Source organism: Corythoichthys intestinalis, chromosome 2, assembly GCF_030265065.1.
Source record: "Corythoichthys intestinalis isolate RoL2023-P3 chromosome 2, ASM3026506v1, whole genome shotgun sequence".
Lineage (NCBI taxonomy): Eukaryota > Metazoa > Chordata > Actinopteri > Syngnathiformes > Syngnathidae > Corythoichthys > Corythoichthys intestinalis.
In genome coordinates, this window is record NC_080396.1 from 62,725,913 (window position 1) to 62,750,280 (window position 24,368).

The window sequence follows — 24,368 nt, forward strand, 5'->3', positions numbered from 1 at the left end:
AATGGCAGCCACAGAGTTCAGTCCAATTTCTGGGGCTAATTGCCAAATGAGTTGTTGTATTTATTTGAAATACAGTGAAGATGAATGGGAAAGTGGCTGTTTTCCCCCAAAACATTCAGATAAACACTATATGGTTTTCATACCCTCCACAAAAGTCTGCCTACCTTGCCAAGTCAACCAGAATAACCACGTGGAGAAAGAATAGAACTGCTTTTGAAAAAAAATCTTAAAGTAATCTTAATCGGGCAGTATGTTATGTATGTATACTATGTTGATGGGAAAAACACATCATCTATCTATCTATCTATCTATCTATCTATCTATCTATCTATCTATCTATCTATCTATCTATCTATCTATCTATCTATCTATCTATCTATCTATCTATCTATCTATCTATCTATCTATCTATCGTAGCGGTAAGACGTTGGATGGAGTCTTATTTCCTGTGCTCGGCGGCTCATGTGTTTCTTGTAACTCGCTAGGAACTCTGCTGCTCTCTGTGAACTCTGAACTCAGCCGGAACGCGCGCGGCTCTAAAGTGTCTGTCACGTGACTGTGACGTAGCCGGTAACGCGCTCGGCCAAATGGACACACAAGTACGATGGGTGAATTATGTCAAACAACAAAGGGTCACCCCACAGGTCCCCCCAGAATTCACCCACACAGGACGCCAGGCGCAACCCGAATCAAAAGAACGGAATGCATGAGTTGCTCTGCCGGGGCGTCAGTGGAAAACGACCGAACAGACGGTCAGGCGGCCGTCCAGGACGCCGGATGCGGGAAGTCTGAGCAGAACAGTCTGGAGGACGCCCAGGATGCCAGGCGGCGGGCGACCAAAAGCGACGACCAGGATGCAAGGCGGTGGACGACCGAGCAGGACGATCGGGCGCCCGTCCAGGACGAGGAGCGCGTCGCGCAGCTCCGCCCAGGCGAGGCCGGAGAAGCGGACGCCAAGAGAGGCGGCACGCGTTGCTCAGCTGCGGTCGAGGAAGAGGTCGAGACGTGCGACATCTCGGCGGAAAGACTATGAAGTGCTGTGCTCTGACCGCCGTCGAGTACCCGAGCGCGGCTACCACGTGGTAGAAGCGGATGGTGTCGTTGGAAATACCACGGAGGACGAACTGCTCCTCCGCGAACGCGAACAACGCGGCCGCAGAAGACTCATTAAACGTCGCCAGCTCGAAAAAGCTAGCGTCCGCCATTGCTTAAAGTGTTCAAAAATGCCTCTGAGACTTCAGCGAGGCTCGTCGGGGTCACCAGGGTAAGCGGTAAGACGTTGGATGGAGTCTTATTTGCCGTGCTCGGCGGCTCATGTGTCTCTTGTAACTCGCTAGGAACTCTGCTGCTTTCTGTGAACTCTGAACTCAGCCAGAACGCGCGCAGCTCTAAAGTATCTGTCCGTGACTGTGACGTAGCCGGTAACGCGCTCGGCCAAATGGACACACCAGTACGATGGGTGAATTATGTCAAACAACAAAGGGTCACCACACTATCTGTCTGTCTGTCACGACTTATTGCAATTAACTCCTAGCATGCGACTGCTATGAGTGATAACCTTGATTTTTGTGCTTTACCCAACATACCCTTTTTTATTCAGTGTTATTACAGGTTTTACCAGAAATTTGAGTAAAAGCAAACAATTTTTTGAATTTATATATATATATATATATGTGTGTGTGTATTTTAAGACGTGCTTTTGGAAATGAACTCTTCTTATGTAAATTGTGTTTCCTGAAAAAGGTCACTCAAATATAATTATTAACAACCACACATTAATTAAAGTTACAGTGAGACCCCTTCAGACCCGCAGTTTTACTGATGGGAAAAAAATAATACAATCTGCCCTGATTTTTACTCAAACACCACAACAAAGTGCAATTTTTTGGTTTGGTTATTTAAAGTTTTTATTGGTCATTTTTTATGTTAATGTGTTTTTGATGACAAACGGGCACTTTACGTTATTCGTTTTGAAAGAGCCAAAAATAGCAAAGAGGGCTTCTCACTACTCATGATTTGATTTCAATGGGTAAAGTTTCATACAATCATCTCCCAGAAGTGACAATTGCAACTGAATTCACTGTATTTATTGGTTTAGAGATGCGCACGCATCATGTCCTCCCGCAGCAAGTCTGAAGGGGTTAAAACATATTGACGTTCACAGCTGGCGCGGGAAGACTGATTAAGCACCGCCCAATGCATTGCAGATGAGAACAATTGAATGAGAGGAGGAAGTGCAACTTTTGGAAAGTCACCCTGATTAAAGTACATATACTACCTGTTTTAACGCAGAGGTAAGTGTTATTTTGACCCAATATACACTCTCCTTGATTGGAGTGATGGTATAGTTAAAAATAAAACGTTTAAAATAAGCAGCTTCGTTGTGATGGTAGCATTTAGCACATAATTGGCCTTGCTCTGAGGCGCACGTAATTTAACCAACTAATTTAGCATTGTAGCGATAACGATTTATATAAGCATATAAGACAACTATGCTATGCAGTTAGTGCAGAAATTCAGTGCCGGTATGTATGTGCTGCAAGGACTTACTTTAGTGAGCTAGCTTAGCATAGTAGCCAAAACGTTTTTATTGAAGCACCTCTATGCAAACTAGCAATATGCTATGTAGGACATTAACGTATACCCTCTTGCGTGGACAAATTTAACAAGATAGTTTTGCATTATAGTGTAACTCTTTTATAAAAGCGCTAAGAAAGCTATGTAATGCAGCTACATTGTTTAAAGAAAATTACAAATTGGTGTGGCAGCAGGCAGAAATTTAGCCTATAATACCAATAATGTGTAAAATCATTATATTTTATTTTTTAGAATTGGCAATGCCTTCCCTGAGAAGCAGGAAATCACCAAAACAGGATGCCATTGAACATGCTTTAATGGGTCTGGATAAGACTCTCGAGTTGGAGAAGAAGTACATCAGTTCTTTTAAAGGTACTGTATGGTATTAATATGTTCACTGAGATATACTGTAAGTTATTGTTTTTGTTTTACTGTATCCGAGTTGACTTCTTAGCGTTTTAGTTCAAGTCAGACGTGTCTAAATCTCAAAGAGTATTTATTTAGATTTTTTTCAAATTATTTAAATGAGGCCTTGCATTATTTTTTTCGGTGATATATATATTTTTTAATCGCCTTATGTCAGCGGTCGGCAACCCGCGGCTCTAGAGCTGCATGCGGTTCTTTAGCACTGTCCTAGTGGCTCCGTGGAGCTTCTTGAAAAATGTCTGAAAAAGATGGGGGAGGTAAATATATTTTTTGTTTTAATATGGTTTCTGTAGTAGGAAAATCATGACACAAACATTTATTCAATTCATTAATATTGTGATGAAGTTCAAAGTTGAGGTAGCATCGTACAACAGAGTAGTCACGTGGTGCGTCATTCTCAATAGGATGCACTGCAGGAAAAATAAACATTTCATGATGAAGGCTCATGATCTATTTGTAGCCAACTTTGTCATTTTGGTCATTGGCTAACATATCTAATATAGATTCGTACAGCATGTGTTGCCTTCATTTTAAGGCTAATATGTAATTTTTTGCGGCTCCAGACATGGTTTTTTTTTTTTGGTTCAATATGAGTCTTCATGAGTCAACATTTTGGGTTGCCAACCCCTGCCTTATGTCATTTTATGAGGTGCGCAAGGCAATTTTTGTGGAAATTGCTTAAAATTTACCTTTTCAAGCAACTTTATGTAGTAACTTCATGCTCCTGAAAACAGCCAAATTCTCATGGTGGCTGACTGTATTGCTGGCTAACCCTATGCATGTAACAGTGCCAAAAATTGGAAATCCGTATATGGTTAACTTTAAATGACCATTGGGTACAGGCATGGGCCAAAATCAGTTTCTTACCGTATGATAACCTTGAGTACAAATATTACGGTATCAAAATAGAAATCTAAAATGCATTATTTTGATAATTTGTTTACATTATTCATGTTTTCTCAAACAATATGTAGAATATTTTGTACTGAAAAAAAATGCTCAGACCAAGTTTAAATTGTTGAATCGAGAACTAACAATATTGCATCACTGGTGAGCTATTTTTAAAAGTGTCGACTACTTATTTGTTTTTTGGGGGGCAGGGCACCTGATGACGACGGGCACCATATTGGTTACCGCTGTTCTACAAACATAAAAACTAAAAACCACTATAACAAACGTAACTCTTATCCCCTGCCCGAAACACTGGGATCCCAAGCTTATGCCATTTTAGCAGTGCATATTTGTTAACAATTGACTGTATGCTCGTGTCGATGTATTCACATTATCAACATTCAACAGTATGTTGTGCTAACCGACCCATTTACAGTACGTCATCAATGTCATCGACTACTTGGGACGGCTCTATACGCAATTACATTGAACAACTGTGTTGTGTGCCTAAGATTCGTATTAACAAAACAGCATGTCCTTCGGCTTTGAGAAGCTGATTTGATTCCTGCGAACTGTCAACACCATAAGCTCAGCGAGAACGTTTGTTAGGGTTTAAAAGCAGCCAATAATATTGAAATAGCTCATCTAACAATCGGATAATTAGACATTTTAAAACCTTGGTATCCTTTGAAACTAGTTATCAGCCCATGTCTGAATATGTTTTTTTTTGTTTTTTTTTTAATATAAAGGGTAGTAACAATTTTGTCCACATTTATCTCCTATACTGCGATGTATCGTCAAATGTTCAATCTTAATTCTATTTTTTTTTTTTTTTTTTTTTTTCCAAACACCAGGCTATTCAGGTAAACAAATTATTTTTTCACTAATTTTCCTAATTTTCCAAACAACGGTTTGCACTAAACAACTTGATAACAAACCAATCCAGTTGTACACAGATATTACAAAAACAAAAGTATATATTTCAACAAATCCAGAAACAGCAGAAGCATATGTACCACAAATAGAATGTTCTGCTGGCTGTTGCAGGACGTTAATGATAAGATCATCATACAAGAGTGATATCTGGAATATGAATTTTTTTTACATTAACTAGTTCTACCTTTTTTTTTTTTTTTTAATCTTAATTAGGCCTGAACGATATTGGAAGAAACATTGCTGCGATTTTTGGGGGGATTGCAATATATTGTGATATTAAAAATACTTATTTATACCTATTTTTTTAGCATTGGAAAGAGATATTAGACATGTTTTTCACTTTTTTCCCCCAAAGTATGCTTTAAAAAATGTATCTAAATATTTTAAAAAATGGGTTTTAAGCATTTCAAATGAAATAATGATGATCAGTTTTAAATGTAACTGTCCCACCTAATCATTTTTAAACAAGAATAAAGTGCTTTAGTAAATGCTTCTGTTTATCTACCTTGGCTGCAGAATCACTATTGGCGTTCATTTCCAAGACACAACAGGTGTACAAAGAAAACCCCTTAGAAGACCGGCTACCTCGAACGTTTCCACACACACACATTCATTCCAACGCACGCTTCCTTCTTGCAAGAAGTGCTTAACAAGTTAAACAATGACTGAAACATCTGGTGCATTTGAAGTCCGCTTCAGTGGCAAGATCAAACACAACCATCGTTAACTTTAATAAGCAACTGTGCAGAGGAACATAGAGCTGGGAGAGGGATGGAGGGAGCACGAGTGACACTAAAGCGATCAGCTCGGGACCGAGAAAGCATGAACCAACATAAATTTGTGGATTAAAAAAAAAATAAAACTATCGCTCATATGCACTTCGCGATGGAGATGTTTAAATGATATATCGTTCAGGCTTAATCTTAATACATTGCCCTGTTATTGTATCGTGACCAGGAATTGTCAAATCCTCAAAATGGGGTGACTCCGATTTAGGTGCAAAAATGTGATCAGGGCATTGTAGAGTAAATGGTGGTACAAATGATGATCTTGCTACTCTTTTTTTTTTTTTTTTTTTTTTTTTTCTTTCTTTTCCATAGTAATTGTGTCAAAATTATGAAGATGAAGCTACAAACCTTTGTTTTTGTTCATACAAGGTCGAGGAGTATTTACCAAAGCCCCTTTCAGGAAAGAAGATTTTGTGGTGGAGTACAGAGGAGATTTAATAGATTGGGATGAATCCCAAAAGAGAAAGATGGACTATGGAACAGGAAGAGTCTTTGTCTTTGATTTCCGCTGGCAAGAAAAAACTTGGTGGTGAGGCTAAGATTGCAGTTATCAGATTTTTATTTTTTCATGCATTCAGTGTTTTAACTGTTCAGGTGAAAATCAATGCCATAAGACATAAATTGTCTTGAGAAAAATCACTTGATCTCTGAGGATATATATGTTATTATATATATATTATAATATGACCCAATTGTGCATTTCCCTTCCCCTTTTAAATGTGTATATACTGTATATTCTATATATTTTATATATATATTTTTTCATATTGTCTTTTAAGCATTGATGCTGCCAAAGAAGATGGCAGTCTCGGAAGACTGGTCAATGATGACCACAAGCACCCAAATTGTAAAATGAAGATGATTGTGACAGAGGGCAAGCCTCACCTGTGTTTATTTGCACAAAGAGACCTTGACATTGGTGAAGAGATAACTTATGACTACGGACCAGCGGACTGGCCTTGGAGGAAAAAGGTTTGTCAAATAAGTATCAGACATAAAAATAACTTGCAACAGAGCTTTGGTCCTTCAAATGTTGGGGTTTCCAGTTTGTTTTCATTTTATGGTAAACAGGTTGACTGTTTGTAGGCTAACCACAAACTAATTTAAAAGTTGTTTTCCTCCTTATCGCATGATCACATCAATAGAAATTGTATGTCTCCATTTGCGGATCAGGACAAAGGACAATCGACTGTGACGAAAACTGCTGAGAGTGAAATTTCCAGGACCAGAGAGCAGCCTCCACAATCTAAAGACTCGGATATGGAGGTATGCATAGCATGTGCTTTAAAGCTGCAGTTTGTCTCATATTGGTTAATGGTTTATATTACTTCTCCACTTGTTGATTAGGTTGGAGGAAGCCATTCCACTGTGACTGAATATAGTACACCCAAGCCCAGCTTAGTGGGTGTGTGTCAGGTTTTACAATGATTGTGGGGACCCCGTAAAGTTATTTATTTTGTTTTTAAAAATACTATTTAATAACCTGTTTCATCATGAGTTTATTGAAATAATAACAGAAGTTGTATATACCCTTAGTCTGAAATAATCTACAACATTACCAGCCACTGCAGCTGTTAATTTGGGAGACGTTTAGGATATGTCGGGCACTGATGTGGTCCCTAACACATTATTGTTTTCATTAAACCTCAAATGAATAAAATGCTAGTCAAAAAAAGAACAAATGCATCACCATAAAAGTGATTTTGAATCGGCCATAGTGAGTGGATTCAACTGAGTTATGGAATTTTGTTGTTGTATATGGCTAAATCTTAAAATGCATAGAGATATACATTTGATGTTTGTTAATGAATTATATTCTCAACTTGTTGATCAGGATGGAGGAAGCCATTCCACTGTGACTGAATATTCTGAGGTTGGGATCTCCAGAACCAGAGAGCAACAGTCTCCGAAATCTACACACGCTGCAATGGAGGTATGCATCGCTTGTGCTTTAAAGCTGCAGTTTATCTGACTTCAGCCAATTGTTCGAGACTTGAAATACAGTCCAGCCCAGCCCAGCTTAGTGTGTGTGTGTCAGATTTTACAATGTTTGTGGGGACCCCGTAAAGTTATTTATTTTGTTTTTAAAAATAGTATTTAATAACCTGTTTCATCATGAGTTTATTGAAATAATAACAGAAGTTGTATATACCCTTACTCTTAAATAATCTACAACATTACCAGCCACTGCAGCTGTTAATTTGGGAGACGTTTAGGACATGTCGGGCACTGATGTGGTCCCTAACACGTTATTGTTTTCATTAAACCTCAAATGAATAAAATGCTAGTCAAAAAGAGAACAAATGCATCACGATAAAAGTGATTTTGAATCGGCCATAGTGAGTGGATTCAACTGAGTTATGGATTTTTGTTGTTGTATATGGCTAAATCTTAAAATGCATAGAGATATACATTTGATGTTTGTTAATGAATTATATTCTCAACTTGTTGATCAGGATGGAGGAAGCCATTCCACTGTGACTGAATATTCTGAGGTTGGGATCTCCAGAAACAGAGAGCAACAGTCTCCGAAATCTACACACGCTGCAATGGAGGTATGCATCGCTTGTGCTTTAAAGCTGCAGTTTATCTGACTTCAGCCAATTGTTCGAGACTTGAAATACAGTCCAGCCCAGCCCAGCTTAGTGTGTGTGTGTCAGGTTTTACAATGTTTGTGGGGACCCCGTAAAGTTATTTATTTTGTTTTTAAAAATACTATTTAATAACCTGTTTCATCATGAGTTTATTGAAATAATAACAGAAGTTGTATATACCCTTAGTCTGAAATAATCTACAACATTACCAGCCACTGCAGCTGTTAATTTGGGAGACGTTTAGGACATGTCGGGCACTGATGTGGTCCCTAACACATTATTGTTTTCATTAAACCTCAAATGAATAAAATGCTAGTCAAAAAAAGAACAAATGCATCACGATAAAAGTGATTTTGAATCGGCCATAGTGAGTGGATTCAACTGAGTTATGGAATTTTGTTGTTGTATATGGCTAAATCTTAAAATGCATAGAGATATACACTTGATGTTTGTTAATGAATTATATTCTCAACTTGTTGATCAGGATGGAGGAAGCCATTCCACTGTGACTGAATATTCTGAGGTTGGGATCTCCAGAACCAGAGAGCAACAGTCTCCGAAATCTACAGACGCTGCAATGGAGGTATGCATCGCTTGTGCTTTAAAGCTAAAGTTTGTCTGACTTCAGCCAATTGTTCGAGTCTTGAAATATAGTACACCCAAGCCCAGCTTAGTGGGTGTGTGTCAGGTTTTACAATGATTGTGGGGACCCGTAAAGTTATTTATTTTGTTTTTAAAAATACTATTTAATAACCTGTTTCATCATGAGTTTATTGAAATAATAACAGAAGTTGTATATACCCTTAGTCTGAAATAATCTTCAACATTACCAGCCACTGCAGCTGTTAATTTGGGAGACGTTTAGGACATGTCGGGCACTGATGTGGTCCCTAACACATTATTGTTTTCATTAAACTTCAAATGAATAAAATGCTAGTCAAAAAGAGAACAAATGCATCACGATAAAAGTGATTTTGAATCGGCCATAGTGAGTGGATTCAACTGAGTTATGGATTTTTGTTGTTGTATATGGCTAAATCTTAAAATGCATAGAGATATACATTTGATGTTTGTTAATGAATTTTCAACTTGTTGATCAGGATGGAGGAAGCCATTCCACTGTGACTGAATATTCTGAGGTTGGGATCTCCAGAACCAGAGAGCAACAGTCTCCGAAATCTACAGACGCTGCAATGGAGGTATGCATCGCTTGTGCTTTAAAGCTAAAGTTTGTCTGACTTCAGCCAATTGTTCGAGTCTTGAAATATAGTACACCCAAGCCCAGCTTGGTGGGTGTGTGTCAGGTTTTACAATGATTGTGGGGACCCCGTGAAGTTATTTATTTTGTTTTTAAAAATACTATTTAATAACCTGTTTCATCATGAGTTTATTGAAATAATAACAGAAGTTGTATATACCCTTAGTCTGAAATAATCTTCAACATTACCAGCCACTGCAGCTGTTAATTTGGGAGACGTTTAGGACATGTCGGGCACTGATGTGGTCCCTAACACATTATTGTTTTCATTAATCCTCAAATGAATAAAATGCTAGTCAAAAAAAGAACAAATGCATCACGATAAAAGTGATTTTGAATCGGCCATAGTGAGTGGATTCAACTGAGTTATGGAATTTTGTTGTTGTATATGGCTAAATCTTAAAATGCATAGAGATATACACTTGATGTTTGTTAATGAATTATATTCTCAACTTGTTGATCAGGATGGAGGAAGCCATTCCACTGTGACTGAATATTCTGAGGTTGCGATCTCCAGAACCAGAGAGCAACAGTCTCCGAAATCTACAGACGCTGCAATGGAGGTATGCATCGCTTGTGCTTTAAAGCTAAAGTTTGTCTGACTTCAGCCAATTGTTCGAGTCTTGAAATATAGTACACCCAAGCCCAGCTTAGTGGGTGTGTGTCAGGTTTTACAATGATTGTGGGGACCCCGTAAAGTTATTTATTTTGTTTTTAAAAATACTATTTAATAACCTGTTTCATCATGAGTTTATTGAAATAATAACAGAAGTTGTATATACCCTTAGTCTGAAATAATCTACAACATTACCAGCCACTGCAGCTGTTAATTTGGGAGACGTTTAGGATATGTCGGGCACTGATGTGGTCCCTAACACATTATTGTTTTCATTAAACCTCAAATGAATAAAATGCTAGTCAAAAAAAGAACAAATGCATCACCATAAAAGTGATTTTGAATCGGCCATAGTGAGTGGATTCAACTGAGTTATGGAATTTTGTTGTTGTATATGGCTAAATCTTAAAATGCATAGAGATATACATTTGATGTTTGTTAATGAATTATATTCTCAACTTGTTGATCAGGATGGAGGAAGCCATTCCACTGTGACTGAATATTCTGAGGTTGGGATCTCCAGAACCAGAGAGCAACAGTCTCCGAAATCTACAGACGCTGCAATGGAGGTATGCATCGCTTGTGCTTTAAAGCTACAGTTTGTCTGACTTCAGCCAATTGTTCGAGTCTTGAAATATAGTACACCCAAGCCCAGCTTAGTGGGTGTGTGTCAGGTTTTACAATGATTGTGGGGACCCCGTGAAGTTATTTATTTTGTTTTTAAAAATACTATTTAATAACCTGTTTCATCATGAGTTTATTGAAATAATAACAGAAGTTGTATATACCCTTAGTCTGAAATAATCTTCAACATTACCAGCCACTGCAGCTGTTAATTTGGGAGACGTTTAGGACATGTCGGGCACTGATGTGGTCCCTAACACATTATTGTTTTCATTAAACCTCAAATGAATAAAATGCTAGTCAAAAAAAGAACAAATGCATCACGATAAAAGTGATTTTGAATCGGCCATAGTGAGTGGATTCAACTGAGTTATGGAATTTTGTTGTTGTATATGGCTAAATCTTAAAATGCATAGAGATATACATTTGATGTTTGTTAATGAATTATATTCTCAACTTGTTGATCAGGATGGAGGAAGCCATTCCACTGTGACTGAATATTCTGAGGTTGCGATCTCCAGAACCAGAGAGCAACAGTCTCCGAAATCTACAGACGCTGCAATGGAGGTATGCATCGCTTGTGCTTTAAAGCTAAAGTTTGTCTGACTTCAGCCAATTGTTCGAGTCTTGAAATATAGTACACCCAAGCCCAGCTTAGTGGGTGTGTGTCAGGTTTTACAATGATTGTGGGGACCCCGTAAAGTTATTTATTTTGTTTTTAAAAATACTATTTAATAACCTGTTTCATCATGAGTTTATTGAAATAATAACAGAAGTTGTATATACCCTTAGTCTGAAATAATCTACAACATTACCAGCCACTGCAGCTGTTAATTTGGGAGACGTTTAGGATATGTCGGGCACTGATGTGGTCCCTAACACATTATTGTTTTCATTAAACCTCAAATGAATAAAATGCTAGTCAAAAAAAGAACAAATGCATCACCATAAAAGTGATTTTGAATCGGCCATAGTGAGTGGATTCAACTGAGTTATGGAATTTTGTTGTTGTATATGGCTAAATCTTAAAATGCATAGAGATATACATTTGATGTTTGTTAATGAATTATATTCTCAACTTGTTGATCAGGATGGAGGAAGCCATTCCACTGTGACTGAATATTCTGAGGTTGGGATCTCCAGAACAGAGAGCAACAGTCTCCGAAATCTACAGACGCTGCAATGGAGGTATGCATCGCTTGTGCTTTAAAGCTACAGTTTGTCTGACTTCAGCCAATTGTTCGAGTCTTGAAATATAGTACACCCAAGCCCAGCTTAGTGGGTGTGTGTCAGGTTTTACAATGATTGTGGGGACCCCGTGAAGTTATTTATTTTGTTTTTAAAAATACTATTTAATAACCTGTTTCATCATGAGTTTATTGAAATAATAACAGAAGTTGTATATACCCTTAGTCTGAAATAATCTTCAACATTACCAGCCACTGCAGCTGTTAATTTGGGAGACGTTTAGGACATGTCGGGCACTGATGTGGTCCCTAACACATTATTGTTTTCATTAAACCTCAAATGAATAAAATGCTAGTCAAAAAAAGAACAAATGCATCACGATAAAAGTGATTTTGAATCGGCCATAGTGAGTGGATTCAACTGAGTTATGGAATTTTGTTGTTGTATATGGCTAAATCTTAAAATGCATAGAGATATACATTTGATGTTTGTTAATGAATTATATTCTCAACTTGTTGATCAGGATGGAGGAAGCCATTCCACTGTGACTGAATATTCTGAGGTTGGGATCTCCAGAACCAGAGAGCAACAGTCTCCAAAATCTACAGACGCTGCAATGGAGGTATGCATCGCTTGTGCTTTAAAGCTACAGTTTGTCTGACTTCAGCCAATTGTTCGAGTCTTGAAATATAGTACACCCAAGCCCAGCTTAGTGGGTGTGTGTCAGGTTTTACAATGATTGTGGGGACCCGTAAAGTTATTTATTTTGTTTTTAAAAATACTATTTAATAACCTGTTTCATCATGAGTTTATTGAAATAATAACAGAAGTTGTATATACCCTTAGTCTGAAATAATCTACAACATTACCAGCCACTGCAGCTGTTAATTTGGGAGACGTTTAGGATATGTCGGGCACTGATGTGGTCCCTAACACATTATTGTTTTCATTAAACCTCAAATGAATAAAATGCTAGTCAAAAAAAGAACAAATGCATCACCATAAAAGTGATTTTGAATCGGCCATAGTGAGTGGATTCAACTGAGTTATGGAATTTTGTTGTTGTATATGGCTAAATCTTAAAATGCATAGAGATATACATTTGATGTTTGTTAATGAATTATATTCTCAACTTGTTGATCAGGATGGAGGAAGCCATTCCACTGTGACTGAATATTCTGAGGTTGGGATCTCCAGAACCAGAGAGCAACAGTCTCCGAAATCTACAGACGCTGCAATGGAGGTATGCATCGCTTGTGCTTTAAAGCTACAGTTTGTCTGACTTCAGCCAATTGTTCGAGTCTTGAAATATAGTACACCCAAGCCCAGCTTAGTGGGTGTGTGTCAGGTTTTACAATGATTGTGGGGACCCCGTAAAGTTATTTATTTTGTTTTTAAAAATAGTATTTAATAACCTGTTTCATCATGAGTTTATTGAAATAATAACAGAAGTTGTATATACCCTTAGTCTTAAATAATCTACAACATTACCAGCCACTGCAGCTGTTAATTTGGGAGACGTTTAGGACATGTCGGGCACTGATGTGGTCCCTAACACATTATTGTTTTCATTAATCCTCAAATGAATAAAATGCTAGTCAAAAAAAGAACAAATGCATCACGATAAAAGTGATTTTGAATCGGCCATAGTGAGTGGATTCAACTGAGTTATGGAATTTTGTTGTTGTATATGGCTAAATCTTAAAATGCATAGAGATATACATTTGATGTTTGTTAATGAATTCTCAACTTGTTGATCAGGATGGAGGAAGCCATTCCACTGTGACTGAATATTTTGAGGTTGGGATCTCCAGAACCAGAGAGCAACAGTCTCCGAAATCTACAGACGCTGCAATGGAGGTATGCATCGCTTGTGCTTTAAAGCTGCAGTTTATCTGACTTCAGCCAATTGTTCGAGACTTGAAATACAGTACAGCCCAGCCCAGCTTAGTGGGTGTGTGTCAGGTTTCACAATGTTTGTGGGGACCCCGTAAAGTATTTTATTTATTTATTTTTTTTAAATACTATTTGATAACCTGTTTCATCATGAGTTTATTGAAATAATAACAGAAGTTGTATAAACTCTTAGTCTGAAATAATCTACAACATTACCATCCACTGCAGCTTTTTATTTGGGGGACTTTCAGTACTTCCTGGCTCTCCTGGGGTCCATTGCACACTATATTGTTAGCAAACAAAATGGATAAAATACATCAAGATAAAGCGACTTGGCATCAGCTATACTGAGACAGTCAAACTGATAATATAAATGTTCTCATGGATTGCTAATGCTTAAAAATTGGTAGAAAATCTGTAGCAAGTACAGTGAGGTGCAGAAGTATTTGCACTCCTTGTGAGTTCACCCCTTAAGTAAATAGAGGATTAAAATGTCATTCATAGATGCATTTCCACTTATGGAGATATAGTTTAAAAAAATAAATTAAAAAAACGCAACTGGCATTGTATGATTTTTCTATAATTCAATTATAATTTACTGGGGTTCATAAGTATTTGTCCCCCCCCCCCCCGAGAAAATCAGTGCTAATGTATAGTGCAGAAGCAATTACAGAGGCTAGATGCTTTCACATATGGAAACGGGGATTTTGGCCCATTCCTCCACACAAATCTTCTTTAGATCTGTTGGGTTTTGAGGCTGTCGTTGAGAAACAGTTTCAGCTCCATCCAAAAATTTTCTATTGGGTTTAGATATGGAGTCTGGCTTGGCCACTCCAGAACCTTGATGTGGTCTTTACCCAGCCACTCCTCGGTCAGCTTGGCTGTGGGCTTTGGATCATTGTCATGTTGGAAGGTCAGGTGGCGTGTGGGTGGTTTCTCATGGAGTTAACCTGGACTTTTTTTTTTCAAGGTAGACTGACAACTCTTTGAATGTCATTACTAGGGCTGTCCCAAACGACGAGCTGTCCATTTACCTCCATATTCACTTCAAGCCGGTAGATTTTTGTTTCCAGTACTGCTATCTTCTGGAGCAGTTTGTGGCAATCATCCATTGACAGGGGAGGCATGTTGCTGCTACTTAGCTTCCGTTAGCCGAATTCCTCAGTTCCAGTCGCGATAAGGCAGGCTTGTGTTCCAGTAAAGACAAAAAAGCACTCTAAAAAGGCTAAAAAATGCTCAAAAAGCCTTTGTTTAAATATAAACAAGATTAAAAGAAAATTGCAAGACTTGCTGAGTAATTTAGAGGTGATTAAAAATGATTAAAAAGATGATTGAAGCATGAGAAGCAGGAGCAAAGCAGAGAGATGTCTGCAGGGTAGCGAAGCAGCAGGAAGAAACAAACCCAAAAACATAGTAACCTTTGCTATGTTTGGAGGTCATTTAATGTTGTGAATCAACCGTTAAAGTTGATAAAATTTCTCCCGTTTTTGCATTAGTTCTCTTCTGTCTACTTTTGACATGTGAAAATTTTAAGATTGTTTCATCCTTTAAAGACGGACTCAAGTCAAGATTTTGCAGATTAAGGAGTATTTTAGATAAAAAGTTGCTTAGGCTCGCTCGGAAGGTTTACTTCAACAGAGCCTTTCTGAAAAGTTTACTGCTCTAAAATGGCGGCTGTTTACGAACGCTACCGCGTCTGTCATTTCGCATGTAGTTCTATATGCATGGGTTATCTAGGCGTAGATTGTATGCTGTCGGTTACAGTCAGGAAATATTTAACCCGCCTAGCATCGCATTTGCTACAGCGTCTCAACAAAAACTCTTCCCTCTCCGTGTCTGACTTTTCTCGCGTCATTCAACCAACGTATCAACGAACATTCTCGTTGCAGAAACGGTGACCAAATCCAAACGGATGAAAAAAAAAAAAACGTAATGCACGAAAAATGTGCAGATTTTGAACGTAACGTACGGCTTACACATTTAAAAATCAGTGCTCACTTGTACAAATTACGACGAGACCGTACAACTTGACAGGTATGAAGAATTAAAGTGCACCGTCACAGTTAGGTTGTAGCACTCTGTAGCACGGGACGTCCAACTATCAGTGGTCAGGGCCAAACTATGTGCTTTAGCAAAATCATCTTCGATGGCTTTGCTTGCCATTTCATAAATGTTGGGGATTAGGTTGTTGGAGAAATATGTCCGCGAGGGAACAATATAACGCGGGTCAAGCGTGGCAAATAAATTAACGAAGCCCGCTGTGTGTTTTCACCGGTGTCATCTTTGGGGTTGTCCTGCCCTGAGAAAGTGATATCTGTGGGTGATGCCGGCTGAGGTGCCGGAGTCATGTCATAAAAGTGTTGCCATTAGCATGGGGAACAAGCGCTGAACAAAGCTTGCATTTTTTTTCTCTCAATAGTTTGTCTCCCTCCGCATTGTAGTCCACGGGGAAACCAAAATGTTGCCACACCGCAGATTTGAAAGACGCCGGTGCTTCCTCAAAATTCGGTCTCTCCACTCCTCCGCTCCCCATCGCTATTTGTTTTCTTTCTTGTTTCACTTACACTTCTCTCGTAAGCGCTCTCTGCTTCTATTACACAGGTGCTTGACAGCGATCCGACATTTACTTGCGGGGCGGGAATTTCTCCACAGCGGTGCTTCATGTCACACACAGGCACACAGAGGCCGATCAATTCATTCCACAAGCGTTCAGAATACATTAATTGCAAAACCGAAAAGGCGCGGTTCATAAAGGCGTATTGAACCGTACTGGGCGAACCATACGGTTCGGCTTTGAACCGCAAACCGTTGCACCACTAGTGACTGCGCTTCAAGTGTTCGTTCATAGCCGATGTGCTACCATGGTATGTGAGCCCAGCTTAGCAAAGAGTACACACGGTGGCACCCTCCATATTTTCCTTGAAATAATTCCAGGCTCTGGCTATTCTGGTCCGGTTTTTGGGCTTTTTGCCACTTTCAGGTGTTACCAATTCTGCCCTTTTGGTAATTGGCGGTGTTTTTAACTCCTCGCCGTACTGACAAGTGAACCAGTGATTCACTTGGTTCGTTGTCGTCTGTTCGTCTGATTTCCTCCTCCGGAAGGCGGCGGCGTGCATAAAAACACCGAGAGGCGTCGGATAGCTCTTTAGATACTTTTATTGACCAAAACAAAAATGTGGGGGATGCAGCCACTCAACTCCGCGATACCCACAAACTTTTCCAACTCCCTCTCTCTCGCTCCCTCTCTCTCGCTCGTCCACTTTCTTCCTATTTGCTCAATCTGACATTGGCGGTCACATTGAAATAACAGCGGCCCCCTTGGAGGTGCCAGTAACAACCGCTTGCATCGCGAGCGCCCGCCATTCTAAACTTTATCCGCATTAAAAAAATTTTTAACCCGTCATTACCCGTCGACGCAATTACGTCATCGATGACATCGACTAGTCGGGACGGCTCTAGTTATAACTATTGCTGATTCTCAGGGGTACAAATACTTATGAACCTCAATAAATTACAAATAAATTAAAAAAATTACACAATGTGAGTTCCGGATTTTTTTAGATTGTCTGTATAAGTGGAAATGCATCTATGATTGAAATATCAGACCTCTACCTATTTTGTAAGTGGATGCAAATACTTCTGCTCCTCATTGTAAATATTGTCAACCTAAATCTCAACTTGTTGACAGGACGTACAGTTGAATTTAAGTGAATCTCCGGAATTTGAGATGTCAAGCACCACCGAGCATTCCTCTCTAGGACCTACGAAGTCAGAAGTGAAGGTACTTTTTGTTTTTCAATGTTGGATATATACCGTTTTTGATATTTGTGTGTAGACCTCTTTCCTCTGTGACAGTATTCAGCAATTCATGGTTTCTTTGTTCTTTAGAAATTGGATTCAAACCATTCTTTTCCCATGGACAAAAAAAACCTGCACAATATGGGTTTGGTTAACTACACTGATTCTGATGAATCCCAGGAGCTATCCATAAATCTTTACCAAAGTACTATCCCAAAGCTCAGGAGAACTAAATGTATGCAGGTCAACAGCACACTTAGCCGTTATCAGGTATGTATTAGGTAGAAGTGTGCAAAATTTCCGATTCTTAGATTATTCGCGATTCGGCCGTGGAAGATTCGAGAACGATTCACAAACATCCAAATTCCGATTATTGAAATATGCCAAGTAAAGCAGAAGTACGACACACTCAGCGCGCCGCGCGGTCTTCGGTACGCAATTAGGGACGGAGCGAGAGTAGCTAAACATAATGCCTCTCATTACCCGGCCCCTCGGGTAACGCCAATGCTCAACTCACGGCTCTAGCTCAACTCATGCTACGAGATAAAAAAAAAAACAACAACATACCTGACTGCTGCCGAAAAGCTGCTACAAGCCACATTATGTTACGGTAGATATCATTTATATAGGACTAGATGCATTATAGCTTCGGTATCGTTACCAGCACATCTAAAAAAAAACTAGATGCGGGCGTTAGTAACGGCCGCCATCTTAAAGCAGTACACTTCCCTGCAAGGCTGTTGTTGCGAACCTTCCAAGCGAACCTAATTAACTTTTTATCTAAAATACTCCTAAATCGGTAAAATATTGACTTGAATCTATCTTTAAAATAGTTTTAAAACTTTTACATGTTGAAAGTAGACAAAAGAGAAATTATGGAATAACAGGAGCAATTTTAACAACTTTAACGGTTGATTCACAACATTAAATTAATTGAAAGTAGTTTAAAGCTGCTGATATAGAATGGGGACTGGAGTTTTTTAATTTACTGTTATTTTTGTATATTTGTTTACTGCTATATGTTAACTTGATATTGAAACAGTAGTTTGGTTTAGCCTGAGAGGATTTTTGAACAATTTTGGAACTAATGTACAAAAGTAATTTAAAAAAAAAAAAAAAAAAAAAAAGAGTGGGGTGCATCAATAATCGTTTTATAATCGAATCTGAGCCTCTGAATCGTAATCAAATCGTTAGGTGCCCAAAGATTCCCAGCTCTAGTATTAGGAATTGTGTTGAGTCTTTTCATTGGTCGTCTGCCTTCTTTCCTTTATAAGTTTTTTTTTCTAGGTGGGAAATGAAATTGACGGTAATGGAGAGCTTCTTTACTCCACCTCAGAGGACAGTGGAGATGAATATATTCCAGGCACAAGTGAGGAATCAGATGAGAGTGAAGGTTTGCAATGTGTCGACTCTCTCGTTAAGAAGGATATCATCAAAGATTTGTTTCACCTTACAAATACCTCAAAAGCCTCCTCGATGCCATCTGTTATGCACGTTGATGGACCATCTCCTCAGCATATACCCAAACGTCAGTCCACCAAACGGAAACAAAAGTCACCCAAAAAAGGAAAAGGTAAGTTTCCTGAGATGTTTTTAATGTTGATTTCAATGTTTATTTCTCTAATTAACTTTTCAGATATACTGTATATATATTTTCATTTATTTTGGAAATGATATTGTGATGTGCTAGTACATTTACAGTGCTTGGGCTAGTTGACTGTGCACTACGCAACAGCCATATTTAGAACAGCGTGTCATGGACTAAATGACTTGACTAATTTGAAACAAATTTAATGATGAATGTTTGTTTTTGTAAAGGTCGACAACCGGTTAAAAAGAAGCCATGGAAGAAAGAGGTCTTGGCTGTTGAGAAGCATATGATGTCATTCATCACTACCTGCCGTGTTCCACGGAAGAGCGACTGCGATGACTGCCTTAAAAAGGAACAAGTAGCACTCAAAAACAGGCATTGGTCAGCAGTAAAATTTTACATTAAAAACAAGATCACAGATCTCAAAAGGAGAGTTTAGGGGGATGTAGGGGTTATATATGGTGACCCTTTTTATATTGCTATATGTGCTTTGTGACCATCTCTACAGACCTCCGTGAAGTTGCCCCATCAGATGAAAATTTATATAAAAATGATGGCAATAGTTTGTGCGTTTTTTTTTTTTTTGTGTGTCCTGCTATTGTTGCAATATTTCTCTTATAGGTTTGAGGTCAATCAACCTCCCATTTTGATTTAAAAAATGGTGTCAATTGTTTGTGCTGTAAAAAATTGTCGTTTGTGCTGCGATCGTTTTATAGATATTGAGATATTAATTTCGAGTGAAGACGTCATAACTCCCATGGCTGACGGAGCTTATCAACTCTCAATAACAGAGGGCTGTCCAAACAACTAGCACGAACGTATCAGGAACGAATGGCACTTCTGGTCCATTTTGCGGTTAATGAGGAGCTGAGGGTGACGTCATCACTCGTAATTCAAATCTCAAGCCCCCCCATTCACTACAAAATGGACCCGAATTCGTTTCTGCTCGTTATTGACACCCTCGTTATTGAGACTTGATACGCTCCGTGAGCCATGGGAGTTATGACATCCTCACTGGAAATTAATATCTAAATATATATAAAATGATACCAGCATAAACAACATTTTTTACAGCACAAATGATTGACATTTTCATATAAATATGCGACTGATGGGGTGGAGGGACTTCACGGAGGTCTGTACAGATGGTCACAAAGCACATATAGCAATACACGAAGTGTCGTCCTTTTTTTTTTTTAACTTCTGTGTCATCCTTTTGAAGTTGTGCTGTGGCAATTGGGGTTCTTGCTTTTGCCAGTTTGCAATCGCGCTTTAGAAATTGGGGATCGTGTTGTGGCAGGTTGCATTCGTGCTTTTCTTTTGCAAAGTGTTTGGTCTTTTGCATATGCCATTGATAGTTAAGTTTGTGTATAACTGTTTGCACTTGTTTCGTCTGTTTTGAAGCGATACAGCAGTTAAGAGAGAATAAAGACGATGACTTACCTTGTGCATGTTGCACTTCACTGTTACTGGCTAAAACTTTTCGAACTATAACCCCCCCTTCGACTTGCGGTTTACGGTCAAGTGTTGCCTATCTATGGATTTTTAGAACCTAAAGTGCACTCCTGCGGCTAAAAGTCGAGTGCAGCCTATGTAAACAACCAATTATTTGTAAATATTGCTGATTGTTTGAACCCCAAACTTTTGAACCGTAGTGTACAGTCTGAAATTCCAGTAAATTTTTATCCAACATAAGGTAGAATTTAAACTGTAAATGTATCGTAATTAATGCAGTGATATACAATGATCCCTCGTTTTTCGTGGTTAAAGGGGATCCCCCCATTATAATCGAAATCGGCGAAGTAGATGTGTAGCTTATTTACATTTAAAAAAAAAAAAAAATCTTTTTTGTGTGTGTTCAATGCTTTTACTCAGATTTAGCATTGGAAAGAGTATAGTTTACTATAACAGTATAATTCTTTAAATTCTTCATTGACTGAGTCCTCTCAAATCAACTTGCTGTTTAGCAAGCAAATATCAGCGATGGACTGAGGGCGCAATGTAGCAAGGGATCACTGTAGTTCTTATATGGCTATGCAGTGATTTATTTGAGCAATGCTAGAACAACCTGTGCAAAGTTACTACAGAAATTGAATATCAGAAGTCCAAGACAAAGAATAACTTAATGCCAAGAGGAAAAAAAAAAAGTTTTAAGGCACATTCCATTAAAATATTATGTGTCAGTTTTGACACATCAATGGTCACTGAAGAAAATGCACATATAAAAAAAACTTAATACTACCTGGTCAATTAGTAGTTTTACGGCATGTTCTTCGGGTGACATAGAGTGGTTCCACAAAGTCACAATGATCTGACATTTGTGTGGGTGGTGTGCATTATTACCGTCCCCAGAAGTAGGCATGATCTGACGTTTTTCTAACTGGTACCCAGAAAGGGAGAAAAACAGATGGTGTGCATAGTTACTGACCCCAGAAGAAGGTATGATCTGACGTTTGTGTAAGCGGTACCAAGAAGAGAGGAAAAACCGGTCAGTGTGTAAAGTTACTGACCCCAGAAGTAAGTATGATCTGAGGTTTGTGTAAGCGGTACCCAGGAAGGGATAAAAAACAGGTATTGTGTATCGTTATTGACCCCATAAGTGACGAAAACGAAAAAATGTCCCCATAAGTCGGTCTGTAGTCAGGTCGATGCCTCTATACTTTGTCTAAATGGAAATTTAAAGTGATTTTTGCATTGTACAATTTTCGAGGATGCTCCCTGATTTTTTTCAGCTCTCTACGACATTCAGAAAGGGTGGTCCCCATAATGCACGGTCTTGTCAGGTGTCCCTACAATGACAGAAAAACAAGGCTGTGTGCGTGCGTGCGTGTGTGTGTGTGTACCTATCTGAACCAAACATCAACAGAATGAATAATCCATTAGTGTACTGGGAGGCACAAAAGAATACCTACCCAAATTTATATAAACTGGCACTCACATTTCTCTGCACCCCAGCTTCATCTGTGCCTTGTGAAAGATTATTTTCTAAAGCTGGTGAAATATTTTCCAAAAAAAAAGAAACTGTTTAAAGCCAGCCACTGTGGGAAAGCTATTACTTCTAAATAAAAATGAATAACAAATTACCCTTAGCACTTGTATTTTGTTCACATAATAAATTACTAACACAAGCACATTCATATCTTTGTCTTAAGCAAATAGCCATTGAATTCTTAACAATGTTGACCTCTTGGGCTTCTAGACCACTTGATGGCGCCATAGGGTAAATGAAGCACCATGAAGCTTTGCTACATGTGCAAACCAATTGGCTGCAAAGCTTCATTGCTTCATGAGGCTTCATTTGGCCATCACTAAATTACTTCCGTGTTCCCCCACCCCCGTCAAAAGACAGACAGACGACAGAGACGTCACCGGAGCTACCGAAAAAAAGGACTTTTGCTGAAAAGTGGCTACAGGAGGTACCATGGCTAGAAGCAAATGATGCTCGCACGGAAATGCGGTACAAAATGTGCCGTGAGAATCCCAATGTCGCCGATAAGAGCAGCGCATTTTATGTAGGGTCAAAGAATTTCAGCCATCCAGACTTTGAAAAGCACGAAAATAAACAGAGCATGTGGCAATTAAGCAAACTATCGATGTCAAACAGGACCGCACTCGCCCTATGGACAAGTGGCGGAATAAAGGTAATGAACAGCGACATGCACTGACAAACGTGTTTTTGCTCGCATTTTACAAAGCTAAACATGCACGTTCAATGAGGTCTTATGAGGAGGATATCCCACTTTTAAAAAGGCTTGGAGTTAATGTGGGAGCCGCATAATGCCCTTTATTTTGAATTGGTGCTTCTTATTTCTTTACATTTCACTTCAAAGTAATGGCAATTTTGTTGTGTCAGTTGATGTTAATCAAGCATTAATTGTTAATATAATTAATTAAAGTTAATTGGCTCTAAGTAAAGCTTGTCATAAATTTATCGCATCAGGCGGGTCGGCTCTCAAGCTCACTGAGGACAAAGTCACATCTCCAGGTCCTCCTCTGAGAACCTGGGCAAAAAAATTATGTGCACCCCTGGTTATAATCATTTGTTTGGGATGCACTGTAATTATTTTCTGTATAAAAAATAATTTGGTGTTCAAAAAGTCTTTTTTCAAACTTGAGTCTTGAAAAAGAGGGGGTCGTCTTATAATCAGGGCCGTCTTATATTCGGGCCAATACGTTATTACACAAGCAGAGTCAAACTCATGACAGTACATATCTCAACATTTGCATGGTTCCTTCAAGACTAAAGCAGTATATTAGTGCTACACATGTACATCTGTTCCAGATGAAAGGGCGAGCATGGTGAGGTAAGCTGACGTTTTCCGAGACGTGATGTGTAACGATTGCTGGTAGGGACCAAATGTCAAATACAGTAAGGCTGAATTGTATGAATTTAGGTAGGCTTTAAATTGCACAACAGAGTAGAAGTTAAACTTTAAAAGAAAAAAAATAATAATTTAACTGTTCCTTCTTATCATCGCTCATCAAATTATTGCGGTGCCAAAGAGGTTGGAAGTTGAAGTGACTCTTACTACATCCCAACAGCACTATGGCAACAATTTGCAGTTATGCACCCTTTGGGCTCCCAAGATCCTTGCAAGTTGGAATGTGTGATTACATATTGGTCAGTCAGACTCAGAAGGGACGGGAGCAACCAAGGAATGGATGGATACAATGACAGCAGGAACATGGACACACATAGCCTACCTATACTCATGTGTTTTCAGTAAGGCTGTCAAACGATTAAAATTTTTAAACGAGTTAATCACAGCTTAAAAATTAATTAATCGTAATTCATCGCAATTAATCGCAATTCAGACCATCTATAAAATATGCCATATTTTTCTGTAAATTATTGTTGAAATGGAAAGATAAGACACAAGACGGATATATACATTCATCATACTGTACATAAGTACTGCATTTGTTTATTATAACAATAAATCAACAAGATGGCATTAACATTATTAACATTCTTTTAAAGCGATCCATGGATAGAAAGTCTAGTAGTTCTTAAAAGATAAATGTTAGTACAAGTTCTAGAAATTTTATATTAAAACCCCTCAATGTTTTCGTTTTAATAAAATTTGTAAAATTTTCAAACAAAAAATAAACTAGTAGCTCGCCATTCTTCAGCACCACCAATACTCATGGTGCTGAAAACCATAAAATCAGTCGCACCCAAGCG

The 24,368-nt window shown here is 38.5% G+C and overlaps 2 protein-coding genes across 5 annotated transcripts; both read left to right on the forward strand.

The window, feature by feature from the left end:
• The first annotated feature begins 1,692 nt into the window (after window positions 1-1,692).
• LOC130929610 (N-lysine methyltransferase KMT5A-A-like) lies at window positions 1,693-6,965 on the forward strand. Its single transcript, XM_057856922.1, has 5 exons — window positions 1,693-2,294; window positions 2,830-2,949; window positions 5,988-6,147; window positions 6,398-6,590; window positions 6,792-6,965. The coding sequence occupies exons 2-5, from the start codon at window positions 2,838-2,840 to the stop codon at window positions 6,963-6,965; spliced, it is 639 nt and encodes a 212-aa protein (XP_057712905.1). The 5' UTR covers window positions 1,693-2,294; window positions 2,830-2,837.
• Window positions 6,966-7,530: 565 nt separating this feature from the next.
• On the forward strand, window positions 7,531-20,214 carry LOC130905902 (uncharacterized). Of its 4 annotated transcripts, XM_057819682.1 has the most exons (6): window positions 13,121-13,141; window positions 13,660-13,758; window positions 17,483-17,575; window positions 17,683-17,862; window positions 18,880-19,165; window positions 19,411-20,214. In XM_057819682.1, the coding sequence occupies exons 1-6, from the start codon at window positions 13,136-13,138 to the stop codon at window positions 19,620-19,622; spliced, it is 876 nt and encodes a 291-aa protein (XP_057675665.1). In that variant the 5' UTR covers window positions 13,121-13,135; the 3' UTR covers window positions 19,623-20,214. The 4 variants fall into 4 exon arrangements, with proteins under 4 accessions (XP_057675690.1, XP_057675681.1, XP_057675672.1 ...); XM_057819707.1 differs by lacking the exons at window positions 13,121-13,141; window positions 13,660-13,758 and adding an exon at window positions 7,531-7,551; XM_057819698.1 differs by lacking the exons at window positions 13,121-13,141; window positions 13,660-13,758 and adding an exon at window positions 8,147-8,173.
• The last annotated feature ends 4,154 nt before the right edge of the window (window positions 20,215-24,368 follow it).

Coding starts and splice junctions, on each gene's coding strand:
- LOC130929610 (XM_057856922.1), top strand. CDS start 2,838: ATGCCTTCCCTGAGAAGCAGGAAATCACCAAAACAGGATGCCATTGAA. Junction 6,148..6,397: donor TGGCAAGAAAAAACTTGGTG/GTGAGGCTAAGA, acceptor TTGTCTTTTAAG/CATTGATGCTGCCAAAGAAG. Junction 6,591..6,791: donor ACTGGCCTTGGAGGAAAAAG/GTTTGTCAAATA, acceptor TTTGCGGATCAG/GACAAAGGACAATCGACTGT.
- LOC130905902 (XM_057819682.1), top strand. Junction 13,759..17,482: donor CTACAGACGCTGCAATGGAG/GTATGCATCGCT, acceptor ACTTGTTGACAG/GACGTACAGTTGAATTTAAG. Junction 19,166..19,410: donor GTCACCCAAAAAAGGAAAAG/GTAAGTTTCCTG, acceptor GTTTTTGTAAAG/GTCGACAACCGGTTAAAAAG.